Source organism: Lepisosteus platostomus, chromosome 4 (assembly GCF_059453375.1).
Source record: "Lepisosteus platostomus isolate fLepPlt1 chromosome 4, fLepPlt1.hap1, whole genome shotgun sequence".
In the NCBI taxonomy this organism is placed as follows: Eukaryota; Metazoa; Chordata; class Actinopteri; order Semionotiformes; family Lepisosteidae; genus Lepisosteus; species Lepisosteus platostomus.
The window spans coordinates 2,489,207-2,508,848 of NC_142614.1; the positions used below are offsets into that span (position 1 = coordinate 2,489,207).

The following is a 19,642-nucleotide window of genomic DNA, read 5'->3' on the forward strand; positions in this document are numbered from 1 at the left end:
CGAGAGAGAGAGAGAGAGAGTCGGTGGAGAAAAAAAAGGGATGTTGCGGCCAACCCCGTCTCAGATCGTGCAAAGTCAAGCGCTGTGTTATTTCCTGTTTATGCAGGGAGACATACAGGGCCGCCGGGGCTGGAGCGGCGAGTGGAAGGGGCGCACAGTCGGCCTGGAGGGGTCAGCGGATTGCCGGAGCTGCGGCGCGGGTGGGAGGGGGCAAGAGAAGGGAGAGAGAGAGAGAGAGACGGGGGGGGGACCCGCTCACTCGGTCCTCCGCCGTGTGTGTATTTTTTTTTTTTCCTCGGCTCGCTCGGCAGTCGGGGCCTGGTGTGCGTATGTCATTTCCTGTTTGTGCTGCGCCGAGTTCCTTTGTGGATCTCCAGTACCCGAACGGGGCCTGGTCCTCTTCGAGCGGCGGGGCTGCGAGCGGAGCGGAATCGGAGAGGAAGAGGAGGGAGAGAAAAAGAACAGAATCTGAACAAAATCCGGGCGGAGTGAGGGTGTCACGGAGAGGAGAAGACGAAGAGCGGAGGGAAAAAAAGGAGAGAGAGAGAGAGTGAGGCGGCGCGGTGGTAGAGGGGGGGGAGAGGTTAATAAAAGATAATATAAGCGGACCTAACGAGAAGGAGAGGAAAGACGCCAGCGTTTCGGCAGAGGAGACGGTTACAAAAAAGTCACCTCCCCACCCCTCCCTCCTTCTCTCTCTCTCTCTCTCTCTCTCTCTCCCCCCTCCTCACCAAACACCCCAAAAAAATAACCCCAAACTGCACCCCTCGCAGCGGGCACGTCGGCTCCCGGGTGTCCACCCGTCGGAGGAGCGCTTGGGGGCGCATGAAGCCGGCGGACCGGGCTGCTCTCCGTCTCCGGAAGGTAAGACACGCCGGCCGTCCCGGGGTGGGGAGCGAGGGTACAGCCGGTATGTTAACACAACAACAACAGCAGCAGCAGCAGGAGTCCGTCGCGGTGCCGGTGGTCGGGGGAGGTGGGCACACCTCGGACGTCTCTGCCGCGCACGTAGGTCAGGTGGATCAGGGCATCAGGCCGCCTGAGCAGATTTGCGGATTTAAAACGTTGTTTTTTTCCCAATTTGGTGTGTGTGTGTGTGTCTTATATTTATACGGATTATATTGGAGACATTTCGCCTCCGTCCCACGTCGCTCGGTATCGACAGCAACCTTTGACTGGTGCTGAAGTCGAGCTCCGGGTCACTGTGCGCTGGGTGCTAGTTATGCGCTAGGAATGCAGACCTCGCCACAAATTTCCTACTGGTAAAAATTACACACGGTGGAGGGGGGGGATACATTCATATGTGAATAGCAGGGTGTATATCACGCCTCTCCTGTCGCCTTTCCCAATACGTTTTTCCATGCGAGCCCTTTGCAGGTGTCGCCATGAATGTATTGGAGTACCTGCGGCTGGCGAGCTGTGTGGGGGTGTTACACGGTATTTTGCACAAAGATTTTTTTTTTAAATCTAGATGGGCTTGATGTGCGATATGAAAGAAGGTAAGCCTTATGTTAGTTTAGGAAATCTAAACTGAAAAACAAACTCTGGGGTGCTACCTGTTGCTCTCCTGTGCCCCAGTTCTGGAAGAGGGAACCGGCCCGCTCCAGAGCGCCGTTCTGCAGTTCACAACATCGGACCGAACGTCCGCCCTCAGCTGGGGGCTCCCCAGACCAGACTTTCAGCTGGGCAGCGTTTGTTTTTAAAAGTCCCATTCAGTACTGGCAGTTATGCAAACCATACCAGTGAGTCATGTGTCACCAGTTTGAGGTGATGCCTTTAAGGGGGCTCTATCAGATACAGTTTGTTCTGAACGCGTTGCTGCTGGCTTCATGTGCTGATTTGCATTTCCAGTCAGTGACGCAGAAACTCCCAGGAATTAGGGCTTAGTCTTCGGGAGCACTGCTCCGGCTCCAGACCACTGACCTCGTAACTCCTGTGCCTTGGAACCAGGGTCTTGGGATCTGGTCCGGGCCCGAGTCGGGAATGTGGGCCCGTATCGGACCGCCCTGCGCCAGCAGTACCAGTTGCAGTTCCGGGTTGAGATGCAGCAGCCAGATGTGAAATCTTCTGGACCGGTTTCCAGCAAGAGGGTTCTCTGTGCGGGCTAGAGGGCTGTGAATGATGAGCGCAGCTTGTCCCAGTGTCTAGCCCGTGTCTGTGCAGTCGGGAACGCTTCATTCAGGAATTGTCTAGGATCTGTCTTTAGTCTTCTTGATGTCTGAGTAGACTTGTTATTTTGCCCCTTTCGGGGGGTACAGTTCGGGGATCCGCACCCCATTTGAGGAAAGGGAAGCAGCAGAGCACCCCGACGCACACCTTCCTAAAAGGTCACGTTTGACCCACTGTTTTTCCCTGTGCATCATGGGTAACGGGTAGAGGAAAAAAGGAACTTACAAGTGCCTCTGTAGACAAAGGTAAGGAGAAATGTCAGGGAAAATTCAGGAAGTTCGCTTTGCTTTTGATGTCATATCAAGCCGCTGCGTCAGACCTGTGGGCAGCTGCTGTGGCTGGAGGGGGAGGGGGGAGGGATCCAGATCCAGACCTGCAGTCACTTCGGGTTTTTGTTCCAATCCGAGTCTTCAAACTGTTCTCTTAGACTTCGGGTTTTTCTTCAGGTCGTTGCTGCTGGTTGCTCAAAATGCTCACCTGGCTTGAATAATTGGGCTTTTCTGATTATTCAGAGTAACCTCTGTTCTCTTCCCACCTGTGTTCTCTGCTACAGGGGGTTTTCTAATTTTTTAATTAGCTCGACTAACATAACCAGGCCCCGCTGGTTGAGCTAATTAAATAATTAGAAAACCCCCTGTAGCCGAGAGCAGAGGTGGAACAGAATCCAGGATTCTCCAGTAATGGAGCTGGGGACCCCTGACCTCTAGGACACCGACCTTAAGCTTGAAGGTCAGCTATATCAGACAAGCTGCGTTAGACGTTGCCTTCAGTTGATCTCCAGGAGATCTGAGGGTTCGGAGCTCTGTGCTCAGGTGGGAGCTGAAAATATTCTCGAGCGGAGTATTTACTCACCGTCGCTCAGATGAAGTTTCGAGTGCGGGTCTTGATGCGGCCGCTGTGTGGTTCGATCCAGGGCCCGGAGCAGATGCTTGTGCAGGAAGACATGCGAAGGCCGCCTCAAAGCCGACAGCCAGGAGGCGATGGTGGGGCGAGCTGGGCGCTGTGGCAGAGGCCGAATTTCTTCTGTAAATCTCTTGATGTCAACAGGGGTCGCAAACCTATTAAAACGTGCTCATTGCCAGACAGTATCAATTGACTTTTTAATAAGGCTTCAGTCTGAGCCCCTCCCTCCCCACACTCCTGCCTGCATGTTGCAAAGCCTTGTGCCAATCCTGTGGTGTCCGCGGTGTGTTCAGAACCAGCGCACAACAGACCGCGTGTCGGGGCGCCGCGGGGCAGGTTCGCCTCGTTGCTCGGAGCTTGCCCGTTGTCCTGGCTGTTTTCCGTCGGGCTGTAGCTGTTCCGCAGGGAGGCCTGGGAATGTGCAAGGTTCCCCCCTGAGTCCCTGTCCTGTTTCCTGTTCCCCCAGGTGCCCTGAGGAAGTGCCAGACGGCGTGTCCATCTCTCTCGGGCGGCAGGACGGAGTGGGCGAACGGCGACTGATCGTCTCCCAGCAGTTGCTCCCCCTCCCTCCCTCTGCTGAGCAGCGTGTGGCACCTCGCACCCCTCCCCCTCCCCCCCGCCCCGAGCCCCAGCCCCCAGCATGAATGAAGTGACGGTCGTTCGGGAAGGCTGGCTCCAGAAGAGAGGTGAGTGGCCCACTGCGCCCCCGATGGCTCCTTCCTCGTCCTGCTGCTTGGGGGTTCCCCAGGGGTCCCCGCTTTCCTCTGAGCACCGCGGTGACAGCGGCCTAAAAGGTGGTGCACAGTCACTCCTGTTGGTTCGAGTGGTGGGCAGATGAGAATGTATTCATCCCGCACGGCAGTGACACCCCTGCTTGCAACGTGTCTTTACACAAAGGGCTGCGGGAGTAGGGAACAAGATACCCAGCTTTGATGTTGAATGCCGATTCCCTGGAACATTTTTTAAAAAGGTACAATGTAACAGGTTGTATCACAGTCAAGAATAGTCCTCGTGCTTGTGAGATGTGAAGAGCAGCTACTGTATTAAATGGGAACGAGAGGACACTTTGTGGAATTGCATTTGACAACGACTCGCCAAGGCCTTCTTTACACCAAGGGTTGTGGGAGTGTGGAACATTCTGAGCAGCCATGTTGTCGGAGCCGATACCATGGCTTGTGTCAAGAAATGGCTGGATGAGATCTCGGGCTCAGTTAACTACTGCTGACCAAACAGGCTTGATGGGCCAATGGCTCCTCTCATTTGTTACTTTAGAGAAGTTTCTTGTGCTCACTGTCAGTGGGGACGGCAGGTCTGGTGTTGAGCTCTGCCGTTGGGTCAGTGTGGAAGTGAAGTCAGTGCACACTCCTCCTCTTGCCTGCGGGGGCTGTATGAATGTGATAACGAAATGAATGAAGTTTCTTCCGCTGTTTGAAGAAATTGTTTGAGATACCAAAAGCTAGTTCTGTCTGTGCTTTGTGGGTTTTAGTGCAGAGGTGCCTTGTGTTTTAAGCCAGTTTTAAGCAGGCATGGTTTGGTTGCCAGTGTTCTGGGATCGATGACTTGGAAGAGCTCCTCTGCGCTCCTGCTTCACGCTGTCAGGCCGGCGTTCTTGACCCCTCGGTGAGGCTTTCTGTGGGAGTGTTTAATTACTCAGCTGAAGGGATTATTCCTGGATTTGCACTGCGGTGCCATTCTTTCCAGTGCTGAATAAAACAGGGCAGGGCAGCCTGCGGCTCTGTGGCCCTGGTGCGTGTGCTCGTTGCCCCCTGGGAGTCTCGTCAGCCCCACTCCCGCAATCCTCCGTCTCCTGGGCCGCTGTAACGTGACTGGGAAGAGAAAGGTGTGCTAGTTTTTCTCTGGAGAAACGAGAGAGAGGATTGCTGGAATGGGATATAAATCCCAAAATGCCAGTGCGTCAGGGGCGTCATTTTGCCACGACTGTTCTGCAGCACTGCGCTTGAATCCCTGTCCTTCCTGGGTCCACGACCAGCCGCCACTTCGGAGGGTCATGCGCACCGCGGGGCGCCATAGGTGTTGACCAAGGGTGGGCTGGGTCACACCTGGTGGCCCAGCGGGGCAGGGAGAGGCGTCCTGGCCAGGGATTAAGGAAACAGAGCTGGAGCAAGTTGATGGGCTTGAAGCCAGACAGACAGACAGACAGACAGACAGACAGATTGAGCATGAATTGCTTGCGAAGAGGATGTCATTGCTAAGTCGCCGTTCAGCTTTACAAGAGGAGGACCAGAATGGAGCTGTGAGGACCCAGCACCCCCAGCATGCAGTTGGGCTCTGATTCGGACAACCACACGGCGGGGAGCACTGCGGAGATATGGGAGCTTACCTGCCCCCCACACACCGGCCTGTGACGGGGGCTCGCTGCCTCTTTTGCACGTCTCCGAAACTTGAGCGCTGAGCGGGGATTTTAGCGAAGGGAGACCGAACAAATTGATAGCCGATAAGGAGGGCTGAAGCCCGGCAGCTGCCTGCTGTGAGAGGGGGACTTTGGACTGTTCCTTCAGCTGGCCAGGCTGGTGAGTTAATATGTAGAGCACCGCTGAGCCCGATTTAACTCTTCAGAGCCTGGCGTCCCAGTGCTGGAGCGTGGAACTGTCTGCCCCGTCTTCACAGAGCCTTTTAGTATTCAGTTCCTCCTCAAGTTAAAAAAAAAATCTCTTTTATTTTTAGTTGCTGTGAGTGTGTCTCCAATTAGTGTTTGGGACAGGTGATGAGCTATTAGTCACAGACGACGTACCCCCAGGTTAGAGTCTGTTCCCTCTGATCTGCGCTGATGGAGTCGCTCTGGAGTTTATCAAGGCTGAGGAGCAACATCTCCATGTGCTTTAAAAGCAATCAGCACAGCGGCCCCCTTCCACAGCCGCAGGGAGCCCCGGGCATCTCCGGAAAGGGAAAGCGGAGTCCCCCAGTTCAGCAGTCCAGCCCGGTGCAGCAGTGGGTCCCCGCTCCCCACCTGCTCTAACGGTGAAGCCGACAGCAGCCGGGCCAAGGCAACGGAGCAGAAACTGCGGTCAGGGTAGTAGGATAGGTAGCCGCCTGAGGGGAACCCCGAGGCTTGAGGTGTGTGTTATCAGACGGAGGGGGGGTGTCTGCATCACTGACTGGGGGGCCAAGGGGGCAGCAGAGCAGATCTGCACCCCCGTCCCGTCACTCCCAGATTGCAGGGCCTCTGGACACGTCGCACAAGTGGCCGTGTGGTGCCTGTGCCCGTTCCCACGGCGTGCCACGGGCTGCACCACCCCCACCACGCCCCCCGCGGATTCCTCTCCCACAGGGGGATGGATATAGCTGGGCCCGCGGCTCTAAATCACCCGCAGGGATTTGCTCTATTTCTGGCACCCCGGCGTTCCCTTCCGCTCCTGACAGCTGGCCAGTTCACGGTGTCGGGTGCTCGGGACACTTCCGCCCTCTGCTGCTCGGGTTTCAGGGCAGCCTCCCAGCCCTTCTCGGGCTTCAGTTTCGATAGTCGTCTTCCTGCCTCCTAATCCTGGTCGCTGGCTTCCAGCATGCCCTGCCAGCTCACCTGAGCAGAGCCCCAGCTCTCCCGTCTCCTGTCGCTGCTCTCTCCCTCTGCTCCTTCCCTCCCGTGACCCTGGGGATCCCTTAACTCCTGCCGTTCCCCACCGCAGGCACGAGCTGTAGCCTGCCTGTCCCTCTGTTTGCCAAAGGCACCCCCCTCTGCAATGGCTGCCTCCAGCTCGGGTAACTGTCGGGGAGCCCTTCAAGTTTCTGCCGAAGAACTGCTGCCAGTGAGCACCTTCATCCCATCTGCCAAGAGCTGGGCGCCAGTCCTCTGAGAGCATGCGGCCGAGCGCGACAGATCCGGACACGCTTCTCAGTCTGGGACAGAGTGTGTTTATTCCATCTGGGAGTCCCGTTGCTTCTGGGGGAAAAGGGGGGACAGGGGAGCACAGGGCTCCTCTGTGAAAAGAGCCCCCTGCACTGTGGAACCTGTCGTGGTTTAACATGAGGTGACAAACGGTACTGAAGGCGAGGCTCATGCCTGTTTGGGTTCTCTCTCTCTCGCCCCCTGCAGGAGAGTACATTAAGACCTGGAGGCCGCGGTACTTCATCCTGAAAAGCGATGGCTCCTTCATCGGCTACAAGGAGAAGCCGGAGACCTCGGATCACATCCTGCCGCCTCTGAACAACTTCTCCGTGGCAGGTGGGCCTGGTGGAAGGGGGGGGGACAAGGGCAGGGGGCAGGGAGACCTGAGCTTCCATCGGGAACGGCGTCCCGGCCGGGGGAAGAGTGGTCTCTTGTGTAGACTGGCCCACCCTGCCCTGCTGCCTTCACGTCCAGGATGGGCTGCAGCCCTCATAGGGATGAGTCAGACAGGCTTGCCTGCGAAAATGATGTTAGTGCTTAGATGTAGATTTAAAGATCAGCTTTAAAATGCAAAATACTCCCCGATTTTGTCGTGCAGCTCTCGTGTATGTTTGTGGTGTTTTTATTCGGCGTCTTGCAGGTCTGTGTTTGCTCCTCGAACATTAGCTTGTGCGGCTGATTCGCCCGGGCTGTTCTCCGGTGAACCAGGACCAGTGAAGGCTTTGGCTGACTGAGAGTTCATCTAATGAAGTTATTGCACTGCATTTGCGTGCTGTTTTGTCCAGTTCTGAGGTCCAGCTGTTCTCTGGACAGTCTGATTGGTCTGGAACAGTTTGGCAGCTGTAGTGGGGGAGGGGTTTGCCGTGCAAGTGAACGCTGTATGAAAAAGCGATGAGGAAACATGCTTTTTCAAAACGTCCTGCGCAACCTGTTCCTGCTCTGCTATGGTGGGATCAGCAATGTCTCAGTCCAGTGTCAATGTCTTCGCTCACACCCCGAACCCCCTGTCCTGTTTCAGAATGCCAGCTGATGAAGACAGAGAGGCCCCGCCCCAACACCTTCGTCATCCGGTGTCTGCAGTGGACCACCGTGATCGAGCGCACGTTCCATGTGGACAGCCCCGAGGAGAGGTGAGCGGAGACCCCTCCCGAAAATTCAGACCATCAGCGCTCTGTGTCATGCCCAGAGCCAGATTTGACATTGCCTCCTCTCAGACTAACTTTTCCAAATGGGGGAAAAAATAAATTGATCACAACACAATGCAAGGAAACTAGATGGGGAAGTATTTGAGTGTTACCCGGGCAGTGCGCAACACTAAATGTCTTCCCCACACCCTTTCCCCCCTGTAGGTACTGAGTGTTTCAGACAGCAGGTCTAGGCAGGCAGGGAATCGGCAGCTGTAAAGTTCCTTGGCGCATCTACACAAGCATGAGAAGCCCAAAAGAGAAGAAGGCCTTGAAGACTGTTGCTCTGAAAGAACAGTGCTCGGTTTTTTGCAGTTGTTACTTGGCTTTTATCCAGTTTCCATAATATCTGTGGAGCAGAAGAACTAAAGTTAAGCAGTAGTGTGGTAAACTCTGTAATGAGCCTGATTAGTTCTGATTGAGGAGATTTAACAGAGGAATTATGAGGCACGCGTGTTGTTTCTTAAGACGGATCCTGGGAGCACTTGGTTCGTTGGCAGAACTGGAGGCTCCAGCTGGGCCTGAAAAGGCATTTTCATCAGCAAGGGTACGATAATCCTTACAGCCAGGCTTACGGTTTTTACAGGCATTTAATTCATTTTCAGAAATTCTAGGCAGTCATTAAGAAGCCATCAGCCTTTAACGGGCTCTTTCAGGCAAGAAGGTTCTGACATTGGCAAACATCATGACTCTGTCCATGGTGAGACCTACCTTATTTTTAATCTGACTTTCAGTTAATTAAGAGCAATTAACCGTGTTAACATTTTATTTGCGTCATCTGGGGGCCCAGGTCCAGTGGTCCTGAGATTTCAAAGAGATTGATCTGTGTTTGTGTTTTTGATCATTAAAAGCAGCTTCTGCAGTATTCTTTGGAAAGACCTATTATTTATTATGCATATGGTGCTTTGTTTTTTTACTTCTGTCATGCGTCACTGTAAAATACCCACATGCTCTAGAGCTGGGTTAGTCAGCTAGCAGGCCCTCCTGTGCCCTCTGCTGTACTTTAACATGGCTGATGTCTTCGTTGTTAGATTGATCCTGCTGACTGTCAATTAAATTACCTGAAGAGCAAAGTTCTGGCTTGCAACAGCCTTCATTTCCAATAGTCCTAATCTGGAGTTCAGGAGGTGAGTGTTTTGTGCTCTGTGTGGCTTGCAGAATCAAACGATTCAGTCCTGCTGGGATTGTTTTAACTGGACTGGTCTATAGAGGTGCTGCACTTGCTTGTGGCGTCCAGCAGGGCAGTGGTGTAAGCTCTCTCCATCTCTCCACGCCAGGGAGGAATGGATCCGTGCGATCCAGGCTGTGGCCAACGGCCTGAAGAACCGTGAGCCCGAGGAGGAGCCCATGGACATCAAGTTCGGCTCGCCCAGCGACAACTCCGGCGCCGAGGAGATGGAAGTGGCCATGAGCAAGTCGCGCTCCAAAGTGGTGAGTCCTGTTGGCCAAAAATGGCTCCCTGTTGGCTGTCTTGTGGAGAGATGCTTTCTGCTTGGCCATTACCCTAGTAAAATGGAAATAAGGGAGGCAAGGGGATTAGTACAGTTGGTAGGAAGACGCAATTCAGCCCACTGGTCATACTGCTCAATTTTAAGGGGTCTTGGGGCTCATCGTCTAGGGCTGGGGTGGGGTATCTGGGCACTGCTCTCCTCTTGCATTGCAGGACTTCAGTCTACCCACAGTTTTGTCCACATAGATAATGTTGAATTTAATTGGTTCTTAATTATTTAATTACCCCTGTAGGTGTAAATTTCTCCCAAAAATCAAAGCTTAGTAGGAATAAAAGACTAGTCGAAGAGGTTGACTAGGTTTGTATCGCTCAAGACAGGAGTAGTTTCCACAGGCTGGAGAACTTCCAGTGTAGCTTCCATCCACAAGAATGTGACAAAACGCCAATTATAGACCATTATAGACACGTCTGGCTCTGTTACATTACACGTTACGGCCACAAAGTTTAGAACTACACCAGAGGGTCACCTATATGAAAGTAAAATCCGAGAGAGTAATCAACATGGATTCGTTAGAAACCATACCTGGGTTCCCTCAAGAAACAGCTGGATAACTTCTGACTACCAAACAGGCCAGATGGGCTGAATGTCTTCTTCTTGTTTCTCACCTTTGTGTTCCTCTGTGCGGCTCTGCGATGGGTTCAATTACGTTTCTTCACCCTTCCCCCCAGACTATGAGTGACTTCGACTACCTGAAGCTGCTGGGCAAGGGCACCTTCGGGAAGGTCATCCTGGTCCGAGAGAAGGCCACGGGAATGTACTACGCCATGAAGATCCTGCGCAAGGAGGTCATCATCGCCAAAGTGAGTCCGGGCACGGGCCCCTGGGCGTGACCCACTCCAGTGTCTCGGCAGAGAGGTGCTTCCCCGCCTGGGCCTGCTGGCGCTCGAGGACGTCAGAGGGCTGGTCAGGGCCTTGAAGGCCAGAGGGCCTGCCTGGAGGCTTTATGGGCGAGAGAATGATCTGCACCGTCTGTGATCTGAACGTTTTTCTCCTCTCCTCTGGCCTTCAGGATGAAGTAGCGCACACGGTGACTGAGAGCAGAGTGCTGCAGAACACGAAGCACCCTTTTCTGACGGTGAGTTCCGCTTTCCCCCGATTGAGCTCCAGGCGCACAGACAGGTGAAAACTGCACAGGGGAGTGCCGCTGGGCGCGCTCCTCTGGGAAACTCGGGTTTTGCATGCGAGGGGGCTGGTGGTTCCGAGCCGTCCCGGCGAACTGGGAAAGCAGATGCTCTTTGAAGTCACAGTCCCGAACGTGACAGGTCTGTCCTGTGGAGGGTTTTCCCACCCTGGGTCCCACAGATTTTGCAAGGGAAGGGGGTCAGATTCGAACTCTGCTGTCCAGTCACCAGTGGTGCTCCGTGCGGATGTGTGAGACCATTTTGCGTTGAAGGTAAAAGCAAAAAGAAAAATAAATGCGGGATCCTCATTCCGGGTTTCTGTCAGGTGGATTTGCATGGCATTTGCCTGCTGGGTTGAGGCGGGCATAGCTCTGGAGCCGGTCCCCCCTTCCCTGGGGCTGCAGGCCCAGGCTGTGTCCCTGTCACAGATGGGCGTGCGTGTTGGCGTTCCGAAGGCCAGGCGGTCAGACGCGCACGCCCTCTCGCGCACATCCTTCTCCCTGGCTCGGCCGTGCCCAGGCCTCGTGCTTCCGACATCCTGAGCCAATGAAGGAAACCCAGTAGCTGGAACTAACCTGCTTTGCACACGGTGACACTGAGTGGATTGGCAATGCGATATGAAAGTGCTGTAACTTTGTGCATATTAAACTGCCGGGAAAATTGCATCGTGAATGTGCTTTGTTTCTCAAAATCACAGAGAATTCCCAGCTCTGTTATTTACCAGCCGAGTGGAAAGCTAAGGATTGGCACTGTAATGAAAACGTACACTGCCACAAGATACAGATTCTCGCCTTAAGTCTGATCGTCAGTAGCTTGCACTCTGTACATAACTTTTCATAGGATGCCGATGTGTGCCACACTGAGGCTTTCTGTGATCCTGTGTGGGCGCTCTTTAGAGGATCATCTTCTGAAAAGGCTTCTCTCTGGCTGGATCTTGTGCATGCGGAATGGAAGAATAGTGTTGCACACTGCTCTGAGGCCCATGAGCATGGCCCCTGTGCAGCTCTTTATCTGAAAGAGCAAATCTGACCAGCAGCTGCCAGAAATGAGTGATGTGCCACAAGCCACAAGGTGGTGAATTAACAAACCCCTCTTTTTTTCCAGAGTTTTGACAAGATGGGGCCCCGTGCGACCCAGAGCATCACTGCCTGTAATGAGAAATAACAGCCCCCAATTATTTTTTTGTTCTGCCCACAGACACTAAAGTACGCCTTCCAGACCCACGACAGGCTGTGCTTTGTCATGGAATATGCCAATGGAGGGGAGGTAGGTGTCTTATCGGACACTTAAAAGTGTCAGAAGGGACTGGGCAGATAATTATGTAATACAAAAGTATATATGCACAGTGGTGTCTATAAACCTGAGAACAGGTTGTGTCTTAGAGAATTGTACCAGCTTAGATGCTGCTCCTTCTTTGCATAAATGCTGCCTACTGATGAGACTGATCTCAAGCACATGGGTTTGCGTTGAAGTAGAAGCGTGGTAATGATGTTCTTGAAGACCCCCCACAAAATATTCCAGCTCCTTCCTCTGTTTCCGCTCCAGCTCTTCTTCCACCTCTCGCGAGACAGAGTCTTCACGGAAGACCGCGCACGTTTCTACGGAGCGGAGATCGTGTCGGCGCTGGAGTACCTGCACTCCAGGAATGTGGTCTACAGGGACCTCAAGGTGGGTCGGTGGGAGATCGGAGGGGCTCATCTTCTCGATCTGCTTTGCAAGCCTGACGCGCAGCGGTGCCCCCGGAGTTCAGCTGTGTTGGGTCACGTGCCTGCTGCCGGACTGCGGGTGGGGCCTTCCCACAGCTCGCAGACTGGTCATCCCCCGTGGGCCACCGGAGGCAGGGGGCCGCGGGTCACGCCCTGCCTTCGGTGTGTGCTCGTTCTGCGCGGCTCGTGACCCCCCTCCCTCCCTTTCTCTCGTTGCGCAGCTGGAGAACCTCATGTTGGACAAAGACGGCCACATCAAGATCACGGACTTCGGCCTCTGCAAAGAGGGCATCACGGACGGGGCCACCATGAAGACCTTCTGCGGCACCCCAGAGTACCTGGCGCCCGAGGTACAGCCGGCCCGGCCCACGTCTCGGACCGCGCTGCGGCACGCCGGCATGCCTTCGCGCTGTCGGGAAGTTTCACCCTCCATCTCTCTCCCTCCCTCCCTCTCTCTCTCTCTTTCCCCATCATAGGTGCTGGAAGATAACGATTACGGGCGCGCGGTGGACTGGTGGGGCCTGGGAGTCGTCATGTATGAAATGATGTGCGGGCGGCTGCCCTTCTACAATCAGGACCACGAGCGGCTCTTCGAGCTCATCCTCATGGAGGAGATCCGCTTCCCGCGCAACCTCTCCCCCGAGGCCAAGGCGCTGCTCGCCGGCCTGCTGAAGAAAGACCCCAAGCAGAGGTGAGAGGGGGCGCACGGCCAGCCGGCGGCGCCAGGATCTGTCCCTGTTTGACGTCGGTTTGCAGAGCCGGTCTGTTGAGTTTGATGAGCTGGTGGCTGTTTTCACACCACACCTCTCTGTCTCTCTCTCTCTGTCTGTCTGTCCCCTCCAGGTTGGGAGGAGGGCCTGAGGATGCCAAAGAAGTGATGAGCCACAAATTCTTCACCCCTATTAACTGGCAGGACGTCCTGCAGAAGAAGGTGAGGCTGAGGAGCTCGGCGTGGTGCACCGACAGGGTTCTCCTGCACGTGCCTTTTGTTGGCCATGGCTGCCAAATACATCTGCCAGCCTAAACACGTCAGCCCGATGCGCAGTAGACTTAAGAGCTTGTTGAGGTCTAGGCCGGGGAGAGTCAGCCTCGGCACCTGCATTCCATCCTTCGTTATCACCCATGTTAATTAAGCAATTGAGAATCGGTATCAGTCGAATCCGTGGGGGTGGAGTGGTGACACTCTGGCTAAGGATCTGCACCTGGAAGGTTGCCGGTTCATATCCCGCGGCCGGCAGAGGAATCCTACTCTGTTGGGCCCCTGAGCAAGGCCCTTAACCCCAACTGCTCCAGGAGCGCTGTACAATGTCTGACCCTGCGCTCTGACCCCCAGCTTCTCCTCCTGTCTGTGTCTCATGGAGAGCAAGCTGGGGTATGTGAAAAGACCAATTCCTAATACAAGAAATTGTATATGGCCAATAAAGTGATCTTGTCAATGGAAGGTTGTGCTGGCAGGCAGGCAGTGGAAGCGCGGGGTCTGGGGTGAGTGTTAAGACACGGATGACCAGCCCGCGGCTGAGCAGTCAGGGCTCCCAGGTGGCCTGTGGGGCGAGTCAGCAGTCCGCCCCTGTCCCAGAGGGTCACCTTCTCGCTCTCCTGTCTCCTCGCAGCTCATCCCCCCGTTCAAGCCCCAGGTGACGTCGGAGACGGACACCCGATACTTCGACGACGAGTTCACCGCTCAGACCATCACGGTCACGCCTCCGGACAAATGTGAGTGTGGCGCCTCCCCTTCGGGGCTGTCCCGGTACACTGGGGCGACTGCACCTGCAGCCTGCTCCTTCCCTGCCCCCGTGATCTGCATAGTGTCCTGCGCATAGAGGCGACTGCAAAAGCGTCAAAACCCCTGCCCTCAGAGCCTGCAGGTTCTGTGTCTGAGCTGTGGGTTGCTAAAATCAGTCCTTTCCAGAGTGACTTGATACATCATGGACTCTGACTGCATCTCCTGTATCTCACCTGGCCAGAGGTCTGTGACGGCAAGTCCTGTCCTTTGGCTGAGTGGAGGTTGAATTGTCCTCCACTTTTTATAATGATAATAATAATTGCTTACACATACATAGCGCTTTTCTGGACACTCCACTCAAAGCACTATACAGGTAATGGGGATCCCCTCCACTACCACCAGTGTGCAGCCCCACCTGGATGATGCGACGGCAGCCATAGTGCGCCAGAACGCTCCCCACACATCAGCTATCAGTGGGGAGGAGAGCAGAGTAATGAAGCCAATTTAAGATGGGGATTATTAGGAGGCCATGATTGGTAAGGGCCAATGGGAAATTTGGCCAGGACGCCGGGGTTCCACCCCTACTCTTTCGAGAAACGCCCTGGGATTTGTAATGACCAAAGAGAGTCAGGATCTCAGTTTTATGTCTAATCCGAAGGACGGTGCCTGCTTACAGTATAGTGTCCCCGTCGCTATTCTGAGGCATTAGGACCCACGTGGACCGCAGGGTGAGCGCCCCCTACTGGTCCCACTAACACCTCTTCCAACAGCAGCCTCAGTTTTTCCCAGGAGGTCTCCCATCCAGGTACTGGGCCGCCTTGGCTTCAGTGGGCTGCTGGCTGTGAGTTGCAGAGTGATATGGCTGCTGACCAGTGATTTCTTCTTTTATTGTGCCTGGGCTCTTAATTGGCCTAATTGGAAGAATCATTGGTTCACCTGGACTCGTTAACGCTTTCCAGGAATCTCCAGCTGTCAGTGGTTTACAGGCCTGTACAGCCTTCTGGCCCGGCCCGTGTGTCACTGCTGTCACACAGCTGTCCTAACGGAGTTGAGGACAGCCGGGAAAGCGAAAGGGTTTCTCCCTGGAGCTTGAACACGCGTGGGGAAAGGAACCCCGGTCTGGCTCTTCTTGCGCCGCACCCTGGGTGAGCCGCGATCGACCGCGGTTACTGCTGGTTACCCTCCGGCTCGGGGGCGGGCAGCTCCAGCCCCCTAGGGTTTCACGGGTACTGTCCCGTTCGCGACTGGGGGGGGGGGGGCATGAAATCCTGTCCAAATAATCCAAGCCCATCCGGTCCGATCCGAGCCCCTCCAGGCCGCAGCTGCCCAGACCAGGACGGAGGCTGCAGCGTGCCGAGCCGTGGCGAAGCCCAGTGCCGGGTGAAGACAGTGGCTCGGCGTGCTCGCCCACCTCTGTCATTGTTGGCTCGTATCTGACGCGTCTCTGCCACACAACCCCGGGTGCCTGAAAGATTTCTGGGTTTGAGGGAGATAAAACTGTCTTTACGGAAAGATCTGACCCGGAAGCGCTCTGTCCCGCAGATGACAGCCTGGATGCGGAGGACCCCGATCAGCGCACTCACTTCCCACAGTTCTCCTACTCCGCCAGTATAAGGGAGTGAGCGGGCGGCGCGGACAGCCAGCACGGACAGGAGCCATCCAGAGACTGATGGAAACACTCAGAGCAGAGCAGCCCTGTAGCCCTGCCTCACCGGGTACCACACTAACGCAGGACAGCCGCCACAGCAACACACACTCACACACACACCCCTGGACTGTCACGCAGCGACATGCACGCCCACAAGCTACACACCTCCCACAGACTGCAGGAAGAAATAACCCTTAGCTGAAAAGTTTTTTTTCTTCTTCTTAAGAAAAAAACCCGAAAAAGATAAAATCTATATATTTTTAAACATTTTTCCGATTGTTACAGTTTTAAAAGCCATATGCAGCGATTTACAAGTGCTCTTTTGGAACTGGCTGTTACCAATAGTATTGAACTGTTCCTCCTGGGTCGCTTGGAAAGGAGTGGAGGCGGTTGGCCAATTGGTGCCCTCTGATCCCACATGTGTGTGCGTATGTGTGTGTTTGTATATTTATATATTGCTGTAGATGTGTGTGTATATATCTATACAGATGCACGGTTTTGCCTTTAAAGGAAGAGGGAATTGTGATTTTGCGGGCAGGATTGTCCAGTGCTTCATTTCCAGATGTTGCAGACTGGAAACCGCAACACTTGTCTGTCTCATGTCCCCCCCCCTCTCCCAGCGCCGCAGGGCCACTCGTATGCAGTAGTGTAGCCCAGTCGCCCGCTGTGGGTGGGGGGGCGGAGGCAAAGTACGGGGTGTGGGGGGGCTTCAAGAGGTCCCTGCTTGAGTTACACTCACAGTCCCTTATCTGCTACTGTGAATCCAAGAATACCCAACCAGCCGTTCCTTGATGGAACCTGGAACACAGTTCTTTAGCTTATTTAATGAAACATAAAATGAGGTTTAGAAAGAGAAACTCAAAGCCAAGCCCTGCCCCCCCCCAACCCCCCCCCACCTCCATGGATTTGCAAAGCCAGATTGAGGACCGCCGGGGAGCAGCCTCGCGACCTGGCGCTGGGGTGTGAAAACGGAGTGCTGGATCGTTTTCACTGGGAGACGAGGAGTTACTTCTGCCCGCAAAATAATCGCGCATCCCTGTCCCTGCAGTACCATGATCAGCCACCGGAGGGCGCAAGTGCAATCAAAGGCCTGCGCTCTCTGAAGCAGGTGGACACCAGCTTGCCAGTACCAATTATGGCACCATAGATCCCACCTTGCACCCATCCCTTAGCGTGGGGGTTCCACTGTCAAGCAGTGCAGACATTATGATGAACAAAGTGAACTGGTTGGTAGTTTTAGAACCTGCTCTTTCAGATAGGCCCTTTCGTGGAACATCATCTCAAGGCACTGTACAGCATCATTAGAGGTCTGCAGAAAATTGTCATGAGCTGTGTCAATTAAACAACTAAGAGTTAATGGTCTTACAACTGAATTTGAAATTGCTAAGCAACCTGTGAGCTTGAGAGTGGGCTGGGAGATCAATCCACAATCATGGAGAAAGGGGGGATAGAGAGCACATCTCCCGGGGTCTCCCAGAGTGCGTCTCCCAGACTTCAGAGACTAATTCTGGGATCTAGGAGAACTGGAGTTTTTTTAGCTTCATAGCAGCTGACGCCAGCCAGGTCTGTTTCTGTCGGTGGATTTGCTCTCCTGTCAAATATTGTTCTTAAGCTGCTTTTTATTTAGATAAACTCGTTTTGGGGTGCTTACTGCACTTTTCACCTCTGTCTCTGCCTTCTTTCAAGCCCCTTAAACCCTGCACTCCACACAGCCCTGTGCTGGAGGTTCAGCACAAACTGGAGAAGAGATGTATCCCTTACGGACAGCACCACCTCCTACAGGAGGGTCAGAGCCAATGGGAGGAGAGGTGTGTCCCTCACTGGCAGCACCGCCCCCAGTGGGAGGGTCAGAGCCAATGGGAGTAGAGGTGTGTCCCTCACTGGCAGCACCGCCCCCAGTGGGAGGGTCAGAGCCAATGGGAGGAGAGGTGTGTCCCTCACTGGCAGCACCGCCCCCTGCTGGAGGGTCAGAGCCAATGGGAGGAGAGGTGTGCCCTCCCTGGCAGCACCGCCCCCAGTGGGAGGGTCAGAGCCAGTGGGAGGAGAGGTGTGTCCCTCACTGGCAGCACCGCCCCCAGTGGGAGGGTCAGAGCCAATGGGAGGAGAGGTGTGTCCCTCACTGGCAGCACCGCCCCCAGTGGGAGGGTCAGAGCCAATGGGAGGAGAGGTGTGTCCCTCACTGGCAGCACCACCCCCAGTGGGAGGGTCAGAGCCAATGGGAGGGGAGGTGTGTCCCTTACTGGCAGCACCGCCCCCAGTGGGAGGGTCAGAGCCAATGGGAGTAGAGGTGTGTCCCTCACTGGCAGCACCGCCCTCAGTGGGAGGGTCAGAGCCAATGGGAGGAGAGGTGTGTCCCTCACTGGCAGCACCGCCCCCAGTGGGAGGGTCAGAGCCAATGGGAGGGGAGGTGTGTCTCTTACTGGCAGCACACTTGCCTGAAGTGCCTAGGAGGCCACAGGGGACGTTGTGCTGTAGAGAGTCCTGACTGACTGACCCCACCCTGCCCTCATGGTGCGTGGCCAGCTGTGCCGCTGTGTAATGTAAAGGGGCAGTAGGTTCGCTCTAGATAGAGCAGCTCTTGTCTGAACTACATTACCCAGAAAGTGGTGTTAAGCCATCTGACCCCTCAAAAACCAGGAAGCTGCAGCTCCCTGGGTGGAATGCTTTTTGCCCTTGTCCCCCTGGTGCCATGGTGCGTAGCAAATGGGGGAAACATTAAGTCAGTGGACGCTCACCTTCGATCACACTAAGCCCTCCCTTATTTCAGCTGCTGATTTGCATCATGAAACCTTATTTTCCGCTGGCTGGCCAAGTTCCAGATTTCAAGTTCTTACCAGAAGTTGGTGGAAGTACTGAATATATAGTGTGAATAGATCACACTACTCATTCGGTACAGGATTCCAGTTAACCCCTGAAAACCCAGAACAGAAAGTCTCTCTCACGTCGGTCATAATGCCTGCATCTCCTGAACCAGGACCCCAGCGTCGAGCATGGATCACACCAGGCAGCAGTGGAAGCATCTCCGCCTGGAAATTTGGAACATAAGCAATATTTGAATAAAGGGAATCAAGCTGAGCCCTCCTCATAGAATCAGTAAACTTGTAAAGAATGAATTACAATCTTTATCATCCCTTCACTTTTAAAAAAAAAATGCCTTGAATGCTGTATTAGTTTAGTGATAAGGGCAGAAATTTTGCTTTGTTTTTTTTTTTAGCTTCATTCGAATGTGACAGCCGTCACGAATGTATCTTTTAATGCTAGTATTGCAAGAGATGTTAATGCAGCTTGTGTCGGGAGGGGGGGGGAGGGGGGTGGTTGTGGGGCTACAGAGTGGGGGTTCAATCCACTACTTTTTCTTCAGGTTCCTAGAGACTCTGCAAGTGCCCTTTGTAACACCAAGAGCTCTGAACCGTCAGGCAAGCCTGATGCATCAGCCTGTGGTTGGGAAGGGTGGGGAGGAGTCTCCTATGTTACACAGCTCTCAGTTGGATAAGCCTGTCTTCTATGTGATATAGCTGTTTATTATTGCATTTTATTATGATGATGATGATGATGATTATTAAGATCTGTTCCAGTAAAAGTTATTACTGACTGACCGCTGCGAGGTGGCCTGACTCTTCTGTGCTTGGTTGAAGTCTTGTGTGTGATGGTTGGGGTTCGGCGGGAGGGTGTTTGTGCGTGGAGGCTCGTGGCGCTGACCTGTGGGGGGGCGCGGTCGGCAAGCTGTAATGCAGCTGTGTGTCGCACCCCCCCCGCCCCGAGGGACACTTCCTCCCGTGCAGCGGGGAGGTGTAGCTCAGCCTGCTACATGCTTCACACTGTCGAGTCAAGAA

At 54.4% G+C, this 19,642-nt stretch overlaps 1 protein-coding gene across 1 annotated transcript; it reads left to right on the top strand.

The window, feature by feature from the left end:
* The first annotated feature begins 114 nt into the window (after positions 1-114).
* Positions 115-19,405, top strand: akt2 (AKT serine/threonine kinase 2). The gene is made up of 14 exons (XM_088627552.1): positions 115-864; positions 3,539-3,758; positions 7,124-7,252; positions 7,935-8,046; positions 9,378-9,531; positions 10,280-10,411; positions 10,621-10,686; positions 11,930-11,998; positions 12,278-12,400; positions 12,660-12,788; positions 12,915-13,129; positions 13,282-13,369; positions 14,049-14,151; positions 15,704-19,405. Exons 2-14 carry the CDS (start codon positions 3,713-3,715, stop codon positions 15,781-15,783), a joined length of 1,446 nt encoding a protein of 481 aa, XP_088483678.1. The 5' UTR covers positions 115-864; positions 3,539-3,712; the 3' UTR covers positions 15,784-19,405.
* The last annotated feature ends 237 nt before the right edge of the window (positions 19,406-19,642 follow it).

Coding starts and splice junctions, on each gene's coding strand:
- akt2 (XM_088627552.1), top strand. CDS start 3,713: ATGAATGAAGTGACGGTCGTTCGGGAAGGCTGGCTCCAGAAGAGAG. Junction 10,687..11,929: donor CGAAGCACCCTTTTCTGACG/GTGAGTTCCGCT, acceptor TTCTGCCCACAG/ACACTAAAGTACGCCTTCCA. Junction 11,999..12,277: donor AATATGCCAATGGAGGGGAG/GTAGGTGTCTTA, acceptor TTTCCGCTCCAG/CTCTTCTTCCACCTCTCGCG.